The 23251-nt window shown below is 40.1% G+C and overlaps 1 protein-coding gene across 2 annotated transcripts in view; it reads left to right on the top strand.

Moving 5' to 3' along the window:
* The window catches only part of egln1a (egl-9 family hypoxia-inducible factor 1a), a 38291-nt gene extending 15904 nt beyond the window's left edge, over nucleotides 1-22387 (top strand). Inside the window, exons 2-5 of one of the 2 annotated variants that reach the window (XM_056470807.1) lie at nucleotides 9992-10111; nucleotides 19781-19917; nucleotides 21012-21079; nucleotides 21171-22386. In XM_056470807.1, the coding sequence (XP_056326782.1) occupies nucleotides 9992-10111; nucleotides 19781-19917; nucleotides 21012-21079; nucleotides 21171-21226 (381 nt within the window). In that variant the 3' untranslated portion in view covers nucleotides 21227-22386. Of the gene's footprint in view, nucleotides 1-9991; nucleotides 10112-19780; nucleotides 19918-21011; nucleotides 21080-21170 lie in introns of both variants that reach the window. The other variant, XM_056470808.1, reaches the window with a different exon arrangement.
* Nucleotides 22388-23251: the final 864 nt, after the last annotated feature.

Genomic DNA, 23251 nt, shown 5'->3' with positions numbered 1-23251 from the left:
AAACCAGCTCGACCAGCCTAGCCAGGCTGGGAGCCCAGCCAAAACCAGCTATGTTCAGCTTAACCCAGGCTGGTCAAGCTGATTTTAGCTGGATATAGCTGGTCATTTTCCAGCCTGACCAGATAAGACCAGGCTGGAAATGGCCAAAACCCCTCTAAAACCAGGCTGGTCAACCAGCTAAAACCAGCCAACCGGCCTAGGATAGTTTAAGCTGGATTTTTCAGCAGGGTTATGTACAATGCAGTTTGTACGGTAATATTTTCTGTCTTTTAGTAGAGATATTGTATGAGAAACTTGCTTTGTTTATCAAATAATGTGAATCTAATTGGATTTGCATTTTAAACATTAAATACAAGTTAAAAATATATTATTTATTATTTAGTTATGATACTGCCAAAATAAATCAGAAGAAATCCACAGATTTTTACCAAAATTCTCAGCAGAAATAGCAAAAAACGTCTGCAGATTCTGTCTGGCCCTACCTATAAGTCAAGCTTTTTAACTTATGTGTGTGTGTGTGTGTGTGTGTGTGTGTGTGTGTGTGTGTGTGTGTGTGTGGTATGCAGCATGACAATAGCCTCTCTGTGCACAGAGTTTGTGTGTGTGAATCTGTGCAAACAATGCATACGGAGAGAGTCCTGCTTTTACTGACTTTTGACCTAATTTGCTGGTTTTGAAAGAGGAAGTCTTGCGGATTTGGCTGTACAAGGCTTTTTTCTACATTGAGACATTTCATAACTGCATGAGAAAAAAAAAAGAGTATTTTAATCTCATCTCATTTATTTTTAATGTAAATCATTTTTCTGTACAATTATTCTCACTCATTTTACTTCTCACTAAATCTTACTTATTTTAATTTGACTGATTTTCATTTATTTACTTTTTTTGGTAAAAATTACTCCTAATAAAATTCTCTCAATTTTTAATCAAGAAAAAGTACATAAAAATAAAAAGCTTTAGTTTTAATAAGTGAACAAAATTTTGCAAACGCCTTATTCATTCATTCATTTTCCTTTGGCTTAGTCCCTTTATTTATCAGGGGTTGCCACAGCTGAATGAACCACCAACTTATCCAGCATATGTTTTACACAGTGGATGCCCTTCCAGCAGCAACCCAGTACTGGGAAGCACCCATACGCTCTCACATTCACACACACACTCACACACTACAGCCAATTTAGTTAATCAATTCCCTTATAGCGCATGTGTTTGGACTGTAGGGGAAACCGGAGCACCCAGAGGAAACCCACACCAACACGGGGAGAACATGCAAACTCCACACAGAAACAGCAACTGACCCAGCCGGGACTCGAACTAGCGACCTTCTTGCTGTGAGGAGACAGCACTACCTACTGCGCCACTGCGTTGCCATGATGAAACATAATTTGGTCAAATAAACCTAAATTGCATCCTAAAAGGCTATTTGAGGCCAAGTTTATCAGTTTAATTATTGGTTTATCAATATTTGATTTATTTAGTGTTCAGTCGGGGAAGGTTAGCAGAGTTTGTTTCATATCGCAGTCAAACACAAACAATGTCGTGAGGCAAAATCTGCTCCGCTTCTCTTATCAAACAATCAGACTAAATATTATTGCTTCAACGGTAGTTGTTTTGGAGGACGCTGAATGCTCTGATTGTATATAAAATGGTTTATCGGCAAAGCTGATTTCCTTTTTATTTTGTCTGGCTGTATATTTCTTAGGTGGCTCAGTGGTTAGCACTGTGGCCTCACAGCAAGAAGGTTGCTGGTTTGAGTCCGGGCTGGGCCAGTTGCCACGTCTGTAGCATGTTCTCTCCATGTTGGTGTGGGTTTCCTCCGGGTGCTCCGGTTTCCCCCACAGTCCAAACACATGCGCTTTAACCTCCTAGGGCTTGAGTGGCCACATACGTGGACAGCACATTTTAGCTCTTAAGTGGTTATTTAAAATACTTTGAATGTTTTATATTTTGTTACAGATATACAGTGTCATCATGGAACTGTTTTGCAGCATATGAAATGTCCCAAACAATATTTTTAACTGTCCAAAATGGGGGAAAAAAAATTTGTTTTTACTCTCTGAGAGTCAAAGCAAGTTAAAAAAAATGAATCTCTGTTAAAAATGCATTAAAAACATTCAGGAAAAAGTGTTTTATGTAAAATCGGACCACCAGTCCACATATATGGACACCATTTTTCTCTAAAAGTACATCATATCAAAAGATGATTCTTAGATTTTTATTATAATTAGGTTCCAATAAGCCCAAATACCAAATAGCATGAAGAAAAGAAATGCATGTAAAAAAAACACCTTAGGCCTTAAGAGGATAGGGGAATTGGCAGGCCCGTGCACAGACCCTTACAGGGGCAGGTGCTCAACGTGTTCGCAAAGTGAAAAGCGCGGAGGAGGGGTTGGGGGGTTTGATCGCAAAGTGAAGAGAAGGGGGGGTGGGGGAACGATTGCAAAGTGTAGCGCGGGGGAGGAGGGGGGCGATCGCAAAGTGAAGAGCGGGGAGGGGGGTTTGATCGCAAAGTGAAGAGCAGGGGGGCGGACGATCGCAAAGTGTAGAGCGGGGGAGGGGGGGCGATCGCAAAGTGAAGAGCGGGGAGGGGGGTTGGGGGGTTTGATCGCAAAAGTGTAGCGCGGGGGACGGGGGCGATCGCAAAGTGAAGAGCGGGGAGAGGGGGTTGGGGGGTTTGATCGCAAAGTGAAGATCAGGGGGGGTGGGGGAACGATCGCAAAGTGTAGAGCGGGGGAGGGGGGCGATCGCAAAGTGAAGAGCGGGGTGGGGGGGGTTGATCGCAAAGTGTAGAGCGGGGGAGGGAGCGATCGCAAAGTGAAGAGCGGGAGGGGAGTTTGATCGCAAGGTGAAGAGCAGGGGGGGACGATCGCAAAGTGTAGAGCAGGGGAGGGGGGCGATCGCAAAGTGAAGAGCGGGGAGAGGGGGTTGGGGGGTTTGATCGCAAAGTGAAGAGCGGGGAGGGGGGTTGGGGGGTTTGATCGCAAAGTGTAGCGCGGGGGACGGGGGCGATCGCAAAGTGAAGAGCAGGGGGGTGGGGGAACAATCGCAAAGTGTAGAGCGGGGGACGGGGGCGATCGCAAACTGAAGAGCGGAGCGGGGGGGTTTGATCGCAAAGTGAAGAGCAGGAGGGGGGATGATCGCAAAGTGTAGAGCGGGGGAGTGGGGCAATCGCAAAGTGAAGAGCGGGAGGGTTGGGGGGAAGGGGGGGGGGGGGGGGGTTGCGATTGAGCAAGAGGGGCATCTCAGCCAATGAGGGCAAAGGGGCAGTGGCTCTAGCCCCTATGCATGGCCCTGGGAATTGGGTAAGCTATTGGCCGTAGTGTATGAGTGTGTGTGTGTGTGAATGTGTGAATGCAGCTGGAAGGACATCCACTGTGTAAAAAGAATGCCAGAATACTTGGATAGCTGTAATAGAGACTTAGCTGAAGGAGAATGAATGAATGAATGAATGAATGAGTAAACCCATTGATTTAACTTAACTTTTAGAAATATACACATAGTTTGTTTACTTAATAAATTTAAGCCCATCAGTTTACTCTCTTTATTTAAGTAAAGTCAACTAATCGCTTTTTACAGTGTAGGATGGCTAATAATTTTGACTTCAAGTACCCTCTGAATGTCTGGCAGTAGATGTGAGATTCTGTACGCCCTTACTGTAAAGCGTGTGTGTTTATGTGGGCGTTGATGCTCGCGTGTCACTCTTCCGCATTCCCGTACGGCTTCATTAACAAGCTTTTCTGTTTACATTCCTGCATCTGCAGTCTGTGAGTTCCTGCCCTCCAGACTAGAAAAACCCCAACAGCACAATCCCTCATTACGTACAGTAAAGTCATACACACACACTCTCACATTCAAAAACACACTCATACACTACGGCCAATTTACCTTATTCAATTCCCCTATAGCGCATGTTTTTGGACTGTGGGGGAAACCGGAGCACCCGGAGAAAACCCACACTAACACAAGGAGAACATGCAAACTCCACACAGAAATGCCAACTGACCCAGCCGAGGCTCAAACCAGTGACCTTCTTGCTGTGAGGCAAACGAATAACGAATATTTTTGACTTCAGCTGTATATGAAACATCCAGAAGAAGCTTAACTTGGGAAACTAAAGTAAAAAGCCTTTCTATAGCTGCATGCATCAATCGGGAAGTGGTTTATATAATGAATGAATGCATGACCATGAAATATTGATTTGAGCTGAAGTATGACCTATAAACATTTGAAAGCAGCATGCTGATTTTGACCAATCAGAATCAAGTATTAGTGCAGAGTAACATCTGTCTTCAGAATCAGAATCAGAATCAGAAAGAGCTTTATTGCCAGGTATGTTCACGCATACGAGGAATTTGTTTTGGTGACAGAGCTTCTACAGTGCAACAGGATTACAGAGACAGGACAAGAAACAGATCATAAATATATTTAAAAAAATAGAAGTAGTGAGTGCAAATATACAGATTGACAACTGTATATACATGTTTATTACTATATACAACGTTATATGTGCAGCTGTTATGTGCAAATTGGCATGTAAAGTGTGTTGTTAAATAAGTGTATATGTGTATAAAAGTGTATAGCAAGTAGTGATGTTGGTTCCACAATTATTATCATCAAGTGTTCATGAGATGGATTGCCTGAGGGAAGAAACTGTTTCTGTGTCGGGCTGTTCTGGTGCGCAGTGCTCTGTAGCGTCGACCAGAAGGTAACAGTTCAAAGAGGCAGTGTGCTGGGTGTGAGGGGTCCAGAGTGATTTTGGCAGCCCTTCTGCTCGCTCTGGATAAGTACAGTTCTTGGGGAGTAGGAAGGGTTGTACCAGTGATTCGCTCTTTAAGTGAGTTTAGAAAAAAATCCTATTTAGATTTTATGGAGTCAACTAACATTAAATGAACATGACTTTTTAAAGTAAAAGTAGATTCATATCTTTTTGGTAAACAAATTACAGCACTTCATTCATTCATTCATTTACTTATTCATTTCCCTTCAGCTTAGCCTCTTATTTATCAGGGGTCACCACAAAGGAATGAACTGCCAAGATATCCAGCAAATGCTTTACGCAGCGGATGGCTTTCGCAACCCAGTACTGGGAAACATCCATACACACTCATTCACACACACACTCATACATCCATTCATTCATTTTCATCCGCTTATCCGGGGCCAGGTCGTGGGGGCAGCAGTCTTAGGAGAGAACCCCAGACTTCCATCTCCCTATACACTTCCTCCAGTTCCTCCAGGGGGATCCCGTGGCGTTCCCAAACGGTAGTGCTGTCGCCTCATAGCAAGAAGGTCGCTGGTTCAAGCCTCGGCTGGGTCAGTTGGCGTTTTTGTGTGGAGTTTGCATGTCCTCCCTGCATTCGCGTGGGTTTCCTCCGGGTGCTCTGGTTTCCCCCACAGTCCAAAGACATGCAGTACAGGTGAATTGGGTAGGCTAAATTGTCCGTAGTGTGTGTGTGTGGATGTTTCCCAGAGATGGGTTGCAGCTGGAAGGCCATCCGCTGCGTAAAAACGTGCTGGATAAGTTGGCGGTTCATTCCGCTGTGGTGACCCCAGATTAATAAAGGGACTAAGCCGAAACATAATAGTTTTAATAACTCATCTCTAATAACTGATTTATTTTATCTTTGCCATGATGACAGTAAATAATATTAGACTAGATATTCTTCAAGACACTTCTATACAGCTTAAAGTGACATTTAAAGGCTTAACTAGGTTAATTAGGTTAACTAGGCAGGTTAGGGTAATTAGGAAAGTCATTGTATAACAGTGGTTTGTTCCGTAGACTTTCAAAACAAATATTGCTAAAGGGGCTAATAATATTGACCTTAAAATGATAAAAAAAAAATTAAAAACTGCTTTTATTCTAGCTGAAATAAAACAAATAAGACTTTCTCCAGAAGAAAAAATATTATCAGACATACTGTGAAAATTTCCTGAATCTAAATCAAATCAAATATTTTTCAAATCTTAAACATCGTTTGAAGAAAAAATAATAATAATAATAATTTTGACTTTAACTGTATTAAATAAAAAATGCTAGTAATTTTAGTTTTAAAAAAGGCAATGTCTGGTGTGCTGCTCTTTTTAGACCTCACACTTTCTCCAGGCGTGTTTATCCTCCTGAAGTCTTCACTCACGCTCGGCACGTAGCAGAGTCATTAAAACAGGCTTCCTCTGGCAGTCGTCCAGCCGTCGCCCGCGGGTCACATCAGTTCATCTCTGCAGGTTTGAGTCTCTCCGTCAGGGTTAAAACACAAACCGCTGTGACGCTCAGGAAATAGTCCAGAGGATTCAGTGTGTTTCTGCAGAAATCTGCCTCACAGACACACATCTAAACAGTAAAAGAGATACGTGAACACATGGAATAGTTTTGTGCAAAAACTGTTTTTAACAACAGTTTTTATCTGGAAAGAGGTACAGATCTTTTACAAAATAAAATATAAAAAAAAATTATATACAGTATATAGATGCACTCACCGGCCACTTTAATAGGTACACCCTACTAGTACCAGGTTGGACCCCCTTTTGCCTTCAGAACTGCCTTAATTCTTCATGGCATAAATTCAACAAGCTACAGGAAATATTCCAAAGAGATTTTGCTCCATATTGACATGATAGCATCACGCAGTTGCTGCAGATTTGTTGGCTGCACATCCATGACGCCCAATCTCCCGTTCCACCACATCCCAAAGGTGCTCTATTGGATTGAGCTCTGGTGACTGTGGAGGCCATTTAAGTACAGTGAACTCATTGTCATGTTCAAGAAACCAGTCTGAGATGATTCACGCTTTATGACATGGTGCATTATCCTGCTGGAAATAGCCATCAGAAGATGGAGACACTGTGGTCATAAACATACCAACATTTGTCTCTGAAAATCTGGGAGACAGGGTGGTGGGGTGGTTAAGATGTCTAGGTGTCGGGGGTGAGGTGTCTGAATAACACAGCTAAGTAACTGTACTATGCACTGGGTTTTGGGCAGCCGTTGCAATGCAATACTATACCGAAGTCTATACCAAAAAGCTAAGGGTGGGTGGGGGGTCTTGGGGGGCGGGTATGGTCATAAAGGGATTGCCATGGTCAACAAAAATACTCAAGTAGGCTGTGGCTTGACACCACGCTCAATTGTTTGCTCATTTACAAATGGACCCGAAGTGTGCCTGAACCTGCTTTGTGAAGATGCTTCGACACAATCTACATTGTAAAAGCGCTACAGAAATAAAGATGAATTGAATTGAACCGCTGATGCAAGGCAGGATGGATCCATGCTTTCATGTTGTTGACTCCAAATTCTGACCCGACCATCCGAATGTTGCAGCAGAAATGGAGACTCATCAGACCAGGCAACGTTTCTCCAATCTTCTATTGTCCAGTTTTGGTGAGCCTGTGTGAATTGTAGCCTCAGTTTCCTGTTCTTAGCTGACAGGAGTGGCACCCGGTGTGGTCTTCTGCTGCTGTAGCCCATCTGTCTCAAAGTTGGACGTGTTGTGTGTTCAGAGATGCTCTCCTGCAGACCTCGGTTGTAACGAGTGCTTATTTGAGTTACTGTTATATATACTGTATATATACTGTATATATATATATATATATATATAATTTTATACAATAGTCATGCTTATATTTATACTGTATACACAAAATATACACAGTATGCACTATACAAAATAGTTTGTACATATGAACTTTTATTTTAGATGTGATTAATCATAAATATAATTTCCACAGTATTTAAATCAAATTAAAATTAATAAACTTCTTTTAGCATGTTAGACTTTTGTTGCAAAGTATTTTGTGTCCTTTGTGCTTTTTTACCATTTTTGCTTATTTTTATATGTATATATATATATATATATATATATATATATATATATATATATATATATATATATATATGTGAATGTACTGATTATTTTACATTTTTATAAAACAATATTTTAAGCTTATAGAGAACAAAATATTTTATTGCATTTACCCAAAAATTTACCAAACCGATCGATAAAAAAATTAACTAAAGATTTAAAACAACAGAATTCGACAGAACTTTTATTTTATTTTATATTATTAAAACTATTTATGAATTATCCTATAATTAAAACTAATACCTAAAAATTCATTAAACATTTATATAAAATTACATGTTAAACTACAGCATGAATAATTTAAAATCATAAAGTGTTTGAGAAAATAAATACACGTTTCTGTCAACTGTTTTCACTTGTGATTTACTTAAGAATATTTGATTGCTGCCTGTCCAAAAGAACAAAAAGCTGTCTTATTAATGTTCACTTGACCTTAAATCCTCCCATACTGTAAACAAGACATAAGAGTGAAAGTGAAGGAAATGGAGAAGTTTGTTTTCATTCCAGAAGGTGGTGATTTTTGGCAAATGAGCATCAGATCTCATGTTTGTGTTCATTAAAGCCGCTGAGTTCCTGAATGTGGAAGAACTTGTTCATTTCTGATGTGAGATATTGCTGATTTGGGCTGACAAACATCTCTCTCTGCATGTTCCCTCTGACACGTCAAACTGAAGGCATTAAAAGAGACACAATTTTTTTAAAACTCTGTCATTTTTATACATTATTTTTGGTCACACTTTACAATAAGGTTTCAAATAGATATAAAGTACATCCACGAGGTTGTTATCTTAGAATAAAGCCGGTTTATTGTAAAAACAGGTTTATTGTACTTTGTACTTTACTGTACTTTATGTACTTTATTCCGCTTGTCATACGGCTACTTGCCACAAATTATAAAAAAAAAAAAAACTTACAAAACTATGTTCTGAACCATAATAGTTTAATAATTCTTTAATTAAATGCAAATCTGACAGAGCTGATAACGGCAGATGCATTATTATTCAGACACAAGATGGCGCCAAACAGTCAAAAACACAAAGCTGACAGAAACTAAAACAGCTGATGGAGTATACACTAACCTGCACATTATTCAGACACAAGATGGCGCCAAACAGTCAAAAACACAAAGCTGACAGAAACTAAAACAGCTGATGGAGTATACACTAACCTGCACATTATTCAGACACAAGATGGCGCCAAACAGTCAAAAACACAAAGCAGACAGAAACTAAAACAGCTGATGGAGTATACACTAACCTGAGCATTATTCAGACACAAGATGGCGCCAAACAGTCAAGAACACAAAGCTGACAGTAACTAAAACAGTTGATGGAGTATACACTAACCTGCGCATTATTCAGACACAAGATGGCGCCAAACAGTCAAAAACACAAAGCTGACACTAACTAAAACAGCTGATGGAGTATACGCTAACCTGCAAGTTATTCAATCACAAGATGGCGCCAAACAGTCAAAAACACAAAGCTGACAGAAACTAAAACAGCTGATGGAGTATACACTAACCTGTGCATTATTCAGTCACAAGATGGCGCCAAACAGTCAAGAACACAAAGCTGACAGTAACTAAAACAGTTGATGGAGTATACACTAACCTGCGCATTATTCAGACACAAGATGGCGCCAAACAGTCAAAAACACAAAGCTGACCGAAACTAAAACAGCTGATGGAGTATACACTAACCTGCACATTATTCAGACACAAGATGGCGCCAAATAGTCAAAAACACAAAGCTGACACTAACTAAAACAGCTGATGGAGTATACACTAACCTGCACATTATTCAGACACAAGATGGCGCCAAACAGTCAAAAACACAAAGCTGACAGTAACTAAAACAGCTGATGGAGTATACACTAACCTGCGCATTATTCATTCACTAGATGGCCCCAATAAAAATTTAAATGCTTCATAAAGTCAAAAGGAGGGTTAAAACAGACGTTGCAAAAGTTGTCCTATGGGGACCTCTTTTTGAAGTTGGATAAAAGGTTATAAATTGCAGTATTTCCCAAGAATATTCTAATTTATTTTAAATTACAATAGAATTGAATCATGACACAAGTGATAATATCAACCCCACTGAACTGTGAGTGTTTTCTGTGTTTTCTGGCAGGCTATGGTGGCATGTTATCCGGGTAAAGGCACAGGTTATGTGCGCCATGTGGACAACCCGAATGGCGATGGGAGATGCGTCACGAGCATTTATTATCTTAATAAGAATTGGGATGCCAAGGTATGCAAGAAATCTCTGATGTTATTTAACCCTCATAATGCTCTAAGGTTATGACCTGGAAGAGCTGCACAAAAAAATATTAAAAGGGAATGAGGCTCAAAATACACATTCGTTTCAGTCTTTTATTATTATTTAATTTGCCTAATTACCTTAATTAAGCCTTTAAATGTCACTTTAAGCTGAATACTAGTATCCTGAAAAATATCTAGTCAAATATTATTTATCATCATGGCAAAGATAAAAGAAATCAGCTATTAGAAATGAGTTATTAAAACTATTATGTTTAGAAATGTGTTGAGAAAATAGTTCTGTTAAACAGCAGGAGGGTTGACAATTATTACATTAATGGTTTGTTATAAACTTAAAGGTCTTTAGTTCAATTTCATTCATTCATTTTCATTCAGCTTAGTCCCTTATTTATCAGGGGTCACCACAGCAGAATGAACCGCCAACTATTCCGGCAAATGTTTTACACAGCGGATGCTGGGAAACACCCATACACACACACACACACACATACTCATACACTACGGTTACTCTTGTTTACCCAATTCCCCTATAGCGCATGTGTTTGGACTGTGGGGGAAACCAGAGCACCTGGAGGAAACCCACGGCAACATGGGGAGAACTTGCAAACTCCACAAAGAAATGCCAACTGACCCAGCTGGGACTTGAACCAGCGACCTTCTTGCGGTGACGCCACAGTGCTTACCACTGAGCCACCTCCCTTAGATCAATTTCATTCATTCTAATGGAGTAAATGGAGTAATAAAAAGATTTCTGAAAAGTCTAAAAACAGTGGTCATTTATTTTTACAATTGAACTCTGCATGTTCTGAGATATGAAATATACTTACAAAAATCAAGTTTCTTATGTTGTGCACTGAGTACAATTGCAAAAAAACAGCAACATTATATGTGGAGTTGACTAAAACTGGAGCTTTGTTTAGTAATTTTCAGAAATCATCTTTTTACATTGAAATGTTTACATATAGATATACATTCGCCGGCCACTTTATTAGGTACACCTGTCCAACTACTCGTTAATGCAAATTTCTAATCGGTCAATCACAAAGCAGCAACTCAATGCATTTAGGCATGTAGACATTCAAATCAATTCAATTCATGTTTATTTCTATAGAGCTTTTACAATGTAGAGTGTGTCAAAGCAGCTTCACATAGAAGTTCTAGTAAAGTCCAGATTTCAGTGTTGAAGTTCAGTTTAGTTTAGATCAGTGTAATTTAATATTCACTGTTGAGAGTCCAAACATTGAAGAGTAATCCATCGATACGCAGCTCCACAAGTACCAAACCAAGCAAGCCAGTGGCGACAGTGGAGGAACAAAGTTCACCAATTGACGAAAGTGAAGGAAAAAAAACTTGAGAGAAACCAGGTTTAGTTGGGCACGACCATTTCTCCTCTGCCCAAACTTCCTGTGTGGAGCTGGAGTCTAGGTGCTGAAGGCTGGAGAACGCTGGACGTCCATCGTGGAGAACTGCAGGTGTGAGTAGGTCACCGGCGGGTGATCAGGCTGGCCCACAGGATCAATGCGGAGACTCATCTCAAGCACTCTACAACTCCATGACCACCACTTGGCCTGGTCCAGGATTATGGAGACCTTGGCATCATTTCTTCACAGGTCTTGGATTGCATCAATGGCGCTGCACAATCTCTGGAGGCCTCGGATGAGTTTTTCCAGGTGGAAATAGAATGGTCAAGATGATCTGCTGCAGTTCAAACTGAGCATCAGAATAGGGAAGAAAGGGGATTTAAGTGACTTTGAACGTGGCATGGTTGTTGGTGCCAAACGGGCTGGTCTGAGCATTTCAGAAACTGCTGATCTACTGGGATTTTCACGCACAACCATCTCTAGGGTTTACAGAGAATGGTCTAAAAAAGAGAAATTATCAAGTGAGCGGCAGTTCTGTGGGCACAAATGCCTTGTTGATGCCAGAGGTTCGAGGAGAATGGCCAGACTGGTTCCAGCTGATAGAAAGGCAACAGTAACTCAAATAAGCACTCGTTACAACTGAGGCCTGCAGAAGATCATCTCTGAACACACAACACGTCCAACTTTGAGACAGATGGGCTACAGCAGTAGAAAACCACACCGGGTGCCACTCCTGTCAGCTAAGAACAGGAAACTGAGGCTACAATTCACACAGGCTCACCAAAACTGGACAATAGAAGATTGGAGAAATGTTGCCTGGTCTGATGAGTCTCCATTTCCGCTGCCACATTCGGATGGTCGGGTCAGAATTTGGCGTCAACAACATGAAAGCATGGATCCATCCTGCCTTGTATCAACGGTTCAGGCTGGTGGTGGTGGTGTAATGGTGTGGGGGATATTTTCTTGGCACACTTTGGGTTCATTAGTACCAATTAAGCATGGTGTCAACGCCACAGCCTACCTGAGTATTGTTGCTGACCATGTCCATCCCTTTATGAGCACTGTGTACCCATCTACTGATGGCTACTTCCAGCAGGATAGTAGCCATCAGGACTGAGTTCACTGTCCTCAAATGGCTTCCACAGTCACCAGATCTAAATCCAATAGAGCACCTTTGGGATGTGGTGGAACGGGAGATTTGCATTATGAATGCGAATGAATGCCAAATCTGCAGCAACTGCGTGATCATGTCAATATGCCACAAAAGATTAAGGCAGTTCTGAAGGCTAAGAGGGGGTCCAACTGGGTACTAGTAAAGTGTACCTAATAAAGGGCTGGTGAGTGTATTTTCAGTTAGATAAAAGTAAAAAAAATAATAAATAAAAAAATAAATAAATAAATAATATATATATATATATATATATATATATATATATATATATATATATATATATATATATATATATATATATATATATATATATATATATATATATATATACACACCATATTTATTTGCATTGCATTCTGAAAAACCAGACAATTATGAATGCATCATCGTGAGGGTTAAAGTTGAAAAAGTCTCCAATGTTCAATGTTTGCTCAATATTCTAAAGTTCTGACTGAAAGATTTTGTTGGCATTTTTAAAGCATGCCGTTTTCAGAGACGGTCATGAATGGCTTCTGCATACGTGCCGGTCGTGCTTCATTTCAGTCTAATCCCATTAACCTCTGAGATTGTAATCTCCAGAGAAAACCAGCAGGAGAGTTACTGAAACAGCTTAGAGAGTCATAAAAATGGAGCACGAGACTCAGTCAAAGGCAGAAACCATCAGTCATGTGATTAATGCACTAATACTGTAAAACTATTCACAGATTCTTCATATGTTTGTTTTACTCTCTGATTGCATTATAGTTTTATTTCATGCCTACACTCTACACTGTAAAAAATGCTGGGTTCTACACAATTCCTTCATGTTTCCCCAACACAAATTTATTAAGTTAACTTAATCATTTTTTTACAAATTTAAGTAGATTCAGAAACAAGGGAAGATTCGTATTGTTTTAAATAAGTAGTTTAAACAAGCAGAAAAAGTTATTTTTGGAGCGTTAATAACGCTGGGTTGTAGTCAAATATGGACAAACCCAACACTGGGTTAATTTTTTTATTATTGGGTTAAATTTAAATGACACTTTTTAGTGTTTTTCTAAAAATCTACTCTCAAAAACAATACAATTTGCTTGTTCAAACTACTTAAAATGAGCAGAAACAACACAATTCTTGAGATTTCATTGAGACAACTTAAATGTTTTATGTTTAATCCTCATTAAAAGTGTTCAGTTAACTTAATGGATTTGTGTTTGGACAACATGAACCCTGCATTTTTTACAGTGTAGTATTAAAAAGACTTTTGAGATAAATCTGACATCTGGCATCAGAATGCTTTTTTTTCTCTCAAAAAGCAATGCAAGTAAAGGTAAATGCTGGGTTACTGACACTGAACGTCAAATATAAACATAAAGTGTAGCATATTTACAGAGAGGATCTCTCCCTCATTAGCATAAACAGCCCTGAGTGAGAAGCAGCCGGAAGCCATTAGAGTTTTGACCTGCTGAAGATAAAGTCATTGACTGAAGGCTGATCTATACTTCTGCATCAATCGCACACGTGTTGTCCAGTGCAGCCTTTGAGTGGTTGCATACCCTTCGCCGTGGCTGACGCCGACCTCTCAAAAAATTTAACTACACTAATCTCTGTGATTAGTCCGTTTGGTAGCTGTGTGGGCAGTGCTGAGAGCCACGAGCCCGATGGAGCAAGTGTCGAGTCCCGTGACAGAGCTCCAGATGGAAACTTTTGTTTTGTGTTCACCTTATGATTAAAGTTGTTGCACGTCCGCCGATTCCCACCTCTGAATGAGCAAGTTTGTACACTAAGGCAGCGTTCAGAAAAAAACAAAACATGCTTGAAGAAACTCGACACAGAGAAACATGAAAACCTGCTGCCAGCTAGTGTTTGGGAAGTGTTATTGCAGAGCAACACAAACAGCATGCAGAAGTGTAAATGCACGACTACACGCAAGGCAGGCGCCGTGGGTCACGCTGATCATTTGACCAGAAGTATAAACCAGCTTTATAAAAAAGGGCGGGAGGCATGTGAATTTCAATTTAAAGCGACAGTCACTTACAAGTTCTGTATTTCATCATTCGCAAGATTTTTAATTATTGTTTTTACAGTTGTGAATTGCATTGTGGGATGTTGATCTCTGCTTTGTCGACTTTTGATGTTGAAAATTCATCTCTACAGTTTAACAAAGTGACTTTTATTGGACATTTGAGTAATTTGAAATAATATTTTGCATAACAAATGATACCAAATAAATGCTGTAAAAATCACAGAAAATAGTGGCAGTTTACCAGGCATTTGCCAACCCAGACAATAAATCAGACAACACCAACCCAGACAATAAATCAATATATTAAAAATGTCAATAAAAGTTTCTGAGTTTGTTGGAGTACAGATCAAAGTCCCATGTTGCAAATAAAAAGAAATAATTATAATAAATAATAATTTCATTAAAATTAAAATAAAAATGGTGACACGGTGGCTCAGTGGTTAGCACTGTTGCCTCACAGCAAGTAGGTTGCTGGTTTGAGTCACGGCTGGGTCAGTTCGCATTTCTGTGTGGAGTTTGCATGTTCTCCCCGTGTTGGCATGGGTTTCCTCCTGATTTCCCCTTACAGTCCAAACACATGCGCTATAGGAGAATTGATTAACTAAATTGGCCGTAGTGTATGTATTTTTCATAAGTTTTAGTTTCTATTTCGTTTTGACCTTTTGTTTTCAAATTCAGTTAGTTTTAATTAGTTTTAGAGGCAGATTTACTAGTTTCTATTACTTTCTATATTTTGAAATTGCTTAGTTTTAGTTTAGTTTTTATTAGTTTCAGTGTTCGTTTTAGTTTTTTTTTTCTAAATATATATTTGTTAGGTGCAAGATTTAAAACCATCGGAATAAACATTGTATAATAAAAACTCAGCCATACATTTTTTGATACCTGTATTCAGAGGACACATGAACACTACCATCTACCCATCCTCAAAATCAAATACAACAGCCCACAAGATAGCGGGCCTAAATACTGTTCAATATGTGTGCAAGGCTGCTTCTGGGGTTAGATACACAGTAGTGATGGGAAGTTCAGATATTTACCGCGGATGTTAGGACTCAACATATTAAAATTATATAGTCAACAATAGTAATTTCAGTCAGTTAAAACATCCCCATGATCCATGAAAGTAAAGTTTTGCAACCCAACTGAAGCACGATTCACTTATTTAAATTCCATTACGATTCTCTGTTATGAAATAAACTTATGTTTTTTTCACCAGATCCTCTCATTTAACCCCTCGGTTTATCCGTGCTGCAGTTGTTGAAGTTTAGTTCAGTCACAGCAGGCTGTCATATACTGTTTGTGTTCCGTTCACTGAATCACGCATGCACTGTTTTATTGGTTAACCGCTTCTCAATTTGATCTCAGTGTTACGTTACTGTTCTAATAACTGAATCAGAGTATATATTGGATTATTTAGAGCTAGAGTGGGGTATTAGGCTTGTTAAAAAGTAAGTAGTTTGTGGACGAGTGCTTATTGGAGACACGAATCGTTTCAAATGATTCAGTTCGATTAGGTGAACTAGTTCAACCGGTTCACTTAGAAGATCCGGTTAAAAAGATTCATTCGCGATCGCGATACAGATATAAAACCCATTATTTGGCACAAACGTATTAAAGTAATAGTTATAAGTCTCTGTATTTAATGCTGTCACCGTGATGTTGTCATGTCCACTCGTTGTTTTTGTCGCGAGAGCAACAACGAGGATGACTCGGCTCTATCTGGCCAATGGCAGCAGGATTAAAGACTCTGAGGTGCCGTACGGGTCAAACACTTGCAGCGCGGAGTAAATAGATATACTTCTAAAAGGCTACGCTTCCGTACTATTCGCCCTCCCGTTAAATTCAAATGTTTTTGTTTAACGGAGAGAAGATTATTTTCAACACATTTCTAATCATAATAGTTTTAATAACTCATTTCTAATAACTGATTTGTTTTATCTTTGCCATGATGACAGTAAATAATATTTGACTAGATATTCTTCAAGACACTTCTATACAGCTTAAAGTGACATTTAAAGGCTTAACTAGGTTAATTAGGTTAACTAGGCAGGTAAGGGTAATTAGGCAAGTTATTGTATAACAGTGGTTTATTCTGTAGACAATCCAAAACAAATATTGCTTAAAGTGGCTTTTAAAAAATTAAAAACTACTTTTATTCTAGCCGAAATAAAAACATCATTTGGGAAATACTTTAAAAAGAATAATCATTTGACAGGAGGGCTCATAATTTTGCCCTCAACTGTATCTGTACAACATGCGTGTGTTTGAGTGTGTGGTATGTGTAAAAGGTTAATTAATTTTTGCACACTCAGAGATGTCTCATATACATATTTTTATCCAGCTTGAGGTCTTTTTTCCCCTCTTATGCCGGTTCAGGAAGGCCTCGCTCTGCTGCCGTTTCCTACCCTGACCTCCTCCAGATCTGCCCTCTCATTGTTTGTGTGCCTCTGTTATTTGTGCTAATGGAATTCATCATTATCACTAAGAAAAGCTCCAGTCACGCACTGCTGACTCCACTGTATTGTCAGTAGTCACGATAGCTTGATATAACACTCATTTAATAACAGCATCAGGAAACTGGAAGATGTTTTATGTGGAAAACAGAAAGGTGTAGAAGCCATTTTAGAAGTTGTTGGTCAATTCTGATTAATAAATGAGAAATTCTAGAAAATAAATAGTACGTCCTTGTTAAACATCCTCCTCTTATTAGTTAGCTAAAACCCAACAATTTTTTAAACAATATATTAAAGTGATAGGTGACACGGTGGCTCAGTGGTTAGCACTGTGGCCTTACAGCAAAAAGGTCGCTGTTTCAAGTCCCGGCTGGTTCCTCCGGGTGCTCTGGTTTCCCCCACAGCCCAAAAACATGCGCTAAAGGGGAATTGATTAACTAAATAATGTAACGTTAGCTGTGTGTTATTTTATACTAGAAACATGTTAGAAACCTAATATAAACGTGCTAGCATTGTGCATGATAATAACATGCCAAAATATGTTAAAAATTAGCTAAATTATAATAAAATTATTATAGAAACATGCTACATCTGTAATGAACCAATGCAATGAGTGAGCTAAAACATGCTAACAATGTGTTAGAATGTTAACTGTGCGCTAAATCATTAGCAGCGTTGCATCATGCTATAAACATGCTACTTGTATGCTAAAAAACAAGTTAGCAGTGTTAAACCATGTTAGAGGGGCGACCCAGTGGCTCAGTGGTTAGCACTGTTGCCTCACTGCAAGAAGAGGTGAAGAATGCAAAAATTTGCATGTTCTCCCTGAGTTGGCGAAGGTTTCCTCTGGGTGCTCCGGTTTGCCCCACAGTCCAAACACAATGAGTGTGCGTGTGTGAATGAGTGTGTATGGGTGTTTCCCAGTGCTGGTTTGCGCCTGGAGGGGCATCGACTGTGTAAAACATACACTGGAATAGTTGGTAGTTCATTCCGCTGTGGTGACTCCTGATGAATAAAGGGACTAAGCCAAAGGAAAATGAATGAAATCCTGTTAGTGAACATGCTAACCTTGTTAACAATGTGCTCAGTCAAGCTAACAATGCAACATCATGGCTAATGCTAGTTTTGTTGAATAAAATCAGCAAACAATGTAAGTGAAATATGACAACAAGACGCTGCGGTGCCAGGAACTTGTATTATTGTCGGCTAAGTGAACGAGTCGTTCATAACAGAGATTCATTCACAAACGAATCGCTCCCTCTGTTAGAATGAGAAGTGAATACAGGAAGCCCCTGTGTGTGTTTCTGGACATGGATTAGATCAAATTCAGTAGGGAGGGTGGACAATACATTTTCATGCACACAAACACACACTCTTTATCTGCAATGCCCATGCGGTCACTCACCCTACTAAAAAAAACGGCTTAAACCAGCCTAGGCTGGTTGACCAGCATGGTTTTAGATGGGTTTTGGCCACTTCCAGGCAGGTTTCCAGCCATTTCCAGCCTGGTTTTAGCTGGTCGGGCTGGAAAATGACCAGCTAAAACCAGCTTAACCAGCCTGGTTTAAGCTGGACATAGCTGGTTTTGGGTGGGTTCCCAGCCTGGCTAGGCTAGTCAAGCTGGTTTTAGCTAGTCATCTCCCAGCCTGACCAGCTAAAACCAGGCTGGAAATGGCTGGAAACCAGCCTGACAGTGGCCAAAACCCCTCTAAACCCCAACCTAGGCTGGTTTAGGTTGTTTTTTTCAGTAGGGTATCCATCGATGTAGAAAAGTGATGTAAAATTATCATTTTCATAATGTAATAAATATTTGCATACTGACCACCGGGAAATCTCCCGATCATAGATATATGAGTATATGTGTATACATCTCCAGCTCCGGATGGCCACAGTCCTTCACTGCACCTTGGTCCCAGATTCATTTGAATGGAGCGCTACCCTGTACTAAAATGGCAGCTCTATTGACCCATTCCTTCCAATAGACAATAGCATAGGCGACATCTAGCATAAATATCTATGCTCCGTTATGAACGATTCGTTCACTTAGCCGACAATAACACAAGTTGCTGGCACCACAGCGTCTTGTTGTCTCATTTACATTGTCTGCTGATTTTATTCAACAAAACTAGCATAAGCCTAGAATTCTGTGTGAGACTTTTCTTTATGGTCAATGCAGTAAGTGTCTGTATTATCATCAATAATGTTACTTATTTAGCACAAAAGTTCGTAACATACAAAAACTAAAAAAATTAAATCTTAACTATGAAATGTTCTGCCTTTGTGCTTTGTTTTATTAGTTTGCTCATTACTACACCCGTACACAGCGCTAAAGTCCAGCATCTTCACGCTGGCTTTAGTCTTGACTAGTGCGGCTGAATGACTTTAGTCCTGGGAGCACTGTACAAATATGGTGGCGCTATTGATGTATGCTCAGCGTCCATATGCGATATCTAGTGTATATATCTATGTGTGACAGAACATGCTAGCAATGATTTGAAATGTTAGAAGTGTGTTAATCATGTTAGCAGTCTGCTAAACAATGCTAGAAACATACCTATATGCTATATATTTTTAAACTAAGGCTAGTGAACTTCTCGAAGTTGTCTCCAAACGTTACTCTCTGCTTGATCTGGGTTGTTTTGTGTGTGTGCAGGAGCACGGGGGAATGCTGCGGATATTCCCCGAAGGTAAAGCTCAGTTTGCGGACATCGAACCCAAATTCGACCGTTTGCTTTTATTCTGGTCTGACAGACGAAACCCTCATGAGGTCCAGCCTGCGTATTCTACAAGGTCACCATTTCTGAAGCGCACACACAAACACACACCCACTACACACAAATGCAAACGCACACACACACACACAAACACATGTACACACAGATAAAATACACATATGCAGAAACACATAGACACACAGACACATGCAGGCAGACACACACAAACAGAGATATGCACAGATACACACATGCACACAAATATGCACAGACACACACACACACACACACACACACACACACACACACATACACACACAAACACATGTACACACAGATAAAAACACACATATGCAGAAACACATAGACACAAAGACACATGCAGGCAGACACACACAAACAGACATATGCACAGATACACACATGCGCACAAATATGCACAGACACACACACACATGCACGCACGCACGCACACACACACACACAGACACACATTTGCACAAATGCAGACACACACACAGATGAACACACATGCAGACACACACAAACACAATGCATGTGCACGCACACACACACACACACACACACACACGCACACACACACACACACACACACACACACAGAGACACACATTTGCACAAATGCAGACACACACACAGATGAACACACATGCAGACACACACAAACACAATGCATGTGCACGCACACACACACACACACACACACACACACACACACAAACACAAACACACACACACAGACACACATTTGCACAAATGCAGACACACACACACACAGATGAACACACATGCAGACACACACAAACACAATGCATGTGCACGCACACACACACACACACATAGATAGAAACATACATGCAGACACGCATGCACAGACACACACACACACACACACACACACACACACACACACACACGCACACACACACACACAAACATGGTTCGACACTCACTCAAACACATACAAATATGCAGACACACACACACACAGACATGATCCGACACTTAGACACACACATGCACAGACAGACACATGCACACGCACACGCACACACACACACACACACACGAACAGTGTTGCAGCTTTTTCTTTTATAACTCATAATTTTTTGTGTGTGTGTGTGTGTGTGTGTGTGTGTGTGTGTGTAGATATGCCATTACCGTGTGGTATTTTGATGCTGATGAGCGGGCCAGAGCGAAAGAAAAGTATCTTACAGGTAATCATGTCAATGGCGCTGTTCATCCAGAAGCACTTAAACAGAATTAGACACAATGCAGCTCTAATGTTTTGGTTTTGTTTTTGGGAAGGTGCTGGTGAAAAAGGCGTGAAGGTGGAGCTAAACAAGCCATCGGAACCAAGCTAATCAAGTCACCATTAATCCAGACTTTTCCTGATTATCTGCTGCTGTGTGGATATATAAAGACGAGAGTCGGAAAAAGCAGCAAGACCAAGCAAGAGGAGGAGATGAAGACTGAACCGAGTCTTGAAAAGCTGCTGAATTCATTCCTCACAGAAGAGCCGACTTTGAACATGGTTTAGTTTTAGCGTTTAAAGGTACAGTACTCTGTGTGACATCACATTAATGCTTCTCATGTGACCAGAGTGCATCCTTCAGCTTAGTCCCTTATTCATCAGGGATCTCCACAGTGGAATGAACCACCAACTACTCCAGCATATGTTTAATGCTGTGGATCTAGCCACAACCCAGTACTGAGAAACATCCATACACACATTCACACTCATACACTACGGCCATTTAGTTAATCAGTTCCCCTATAGCGCATGTGTTTGGACTTGTAGGGGGAAACCGGAGCACATGGAGGAAACCCTTGCTAACACAGGGAGAACATGCAAACTCCACACAGAAACGCCAACTGACCCAGCCGGGACTCAAACCAGCGACCTTCTTGTTGTGAAGTGACAGTGCTAACCACTAAGCCACCGTGCCGCCATCTGAGGAACGTTCAAAAAGCTTCTGGGATGCGTTTTGAGCTGATCTTTGCCAATGGAGCACGTTCGCATGCTTTTATTTTCCTCATCACTGCATCAGAACTGGTCAGATTGTTTGTTCATACTCAAATACACACAATGCCATGCAACTTCCAGCATGTTAATCCAGGACTGTGAGCGGGCAGATGCATTATGGGAATGTTATCGGCAATTGTTGCGTGCATCAGGTCAGTGCAAGTCCAGTATTGAAAGTCATTGTCTTTTATGGCCTGCATATTATTGTACACATTCAATAAAATAAAGAGCCTGTTTGCATTTTATACACTGTTGCACTTATGAATATTCTGAATTGAGTGTACGTCTGCCCAAGTCCTGTGCTTTAACTGATTTTAGAAGGTAAATGCAGTGAAGGAAATAATTATTGAACACATTGTCATGTTTTTTCCAGGGAATAATGTTACTAAAGGAGCTGTTGACATGGAATTGAACCAGATTTCGGTAAAAACCCAAACAATACACACATAAAAATAAAACAAAACAAAAAAATCTGAAAAGGAGTTCTGTGTAATAACAATGAAATGACAGGAGAAAGTGCTGAACTACTGAAATGTGTTTAATACTTTATATAAAAGGCTTTTTTAATGATAGCAGCTAAAAGACGCCTCTCATATGGAAAATGAAGTCACATGCATTGCTCTGGTGTGAGTTTTTCACAGACTTCAACAGAGTGTCATAATCTTGACGCTTCTGTGGCTCTCGTCTATCAGATCGGAGCTTTAGTTTGTATTTTCTATTGGATTGAGATCAGGTGATTGGCTGGGCCATTCTTCAGCTTGATTTTCTTTCTCTGAAAGCATCTGAGAGTCTCCTTGGCTGTGATTTGGATCATTGTCTTGCTGAAATGTCCACTCTGGTTTCATCTTCATCCTCCTGCTAATGTAGATGTTGGACTGAAGCAGCTGATGTTCATTTACACTGAGGAAAGGCAGAGGGTTTCTGAAGAACTACTGAGAGATTTCAGCTGCTGTCTGGGCTTTCACTTACGAACTACACCTTCCTTTCTTCGTGTGTCCAATATTTTATCCCTGCGTCATTTCATTTTGTTATGCATAACTTTATTTGTAAACTAATTAGATTTATTTTATTCGCATTTATGGATTTCTTTGGTTGTTATCAACATCCAGGGTAAAGTCAATGGCACCTTTAGAAAGATGTTGTCTGAGAAAAATGGTGACGTCTTCAGTTCTTATTTCCCCCAAGGTATATAGTCACTAGCTATGTTTCCATCCCAAAATGCGAATTAAGTCACTTTCTGACTAACTGGCGGCAAATATCAAAACTAAAAACGGAATTTGCTGTGGTAGGAGAAGCTGCGTGAGTGTCATGGATTGGTCAGGCTCTCACGACCCCCACTCACGAAGATCACCATCACCTGACT

Source organism: Danio aesculapii, chromosome 13 (assembly GCF_903798145.1).
Source record: "Danio aesculapii chromosome 13, fDanAes4.1, whole genome shotgun sequence".
Taxonomy (NCBI): domain Eukaryota; kingdom Metazoa; phylum Chordata; class Actinopteri; order Cypriniformes; family Danionidae; genus Danio; species Danio aesculapii.
Note: the sequence above shows the minus strand (reverse complement) of the source record. Positions and strands in the feature narration are given on the sequence as shown.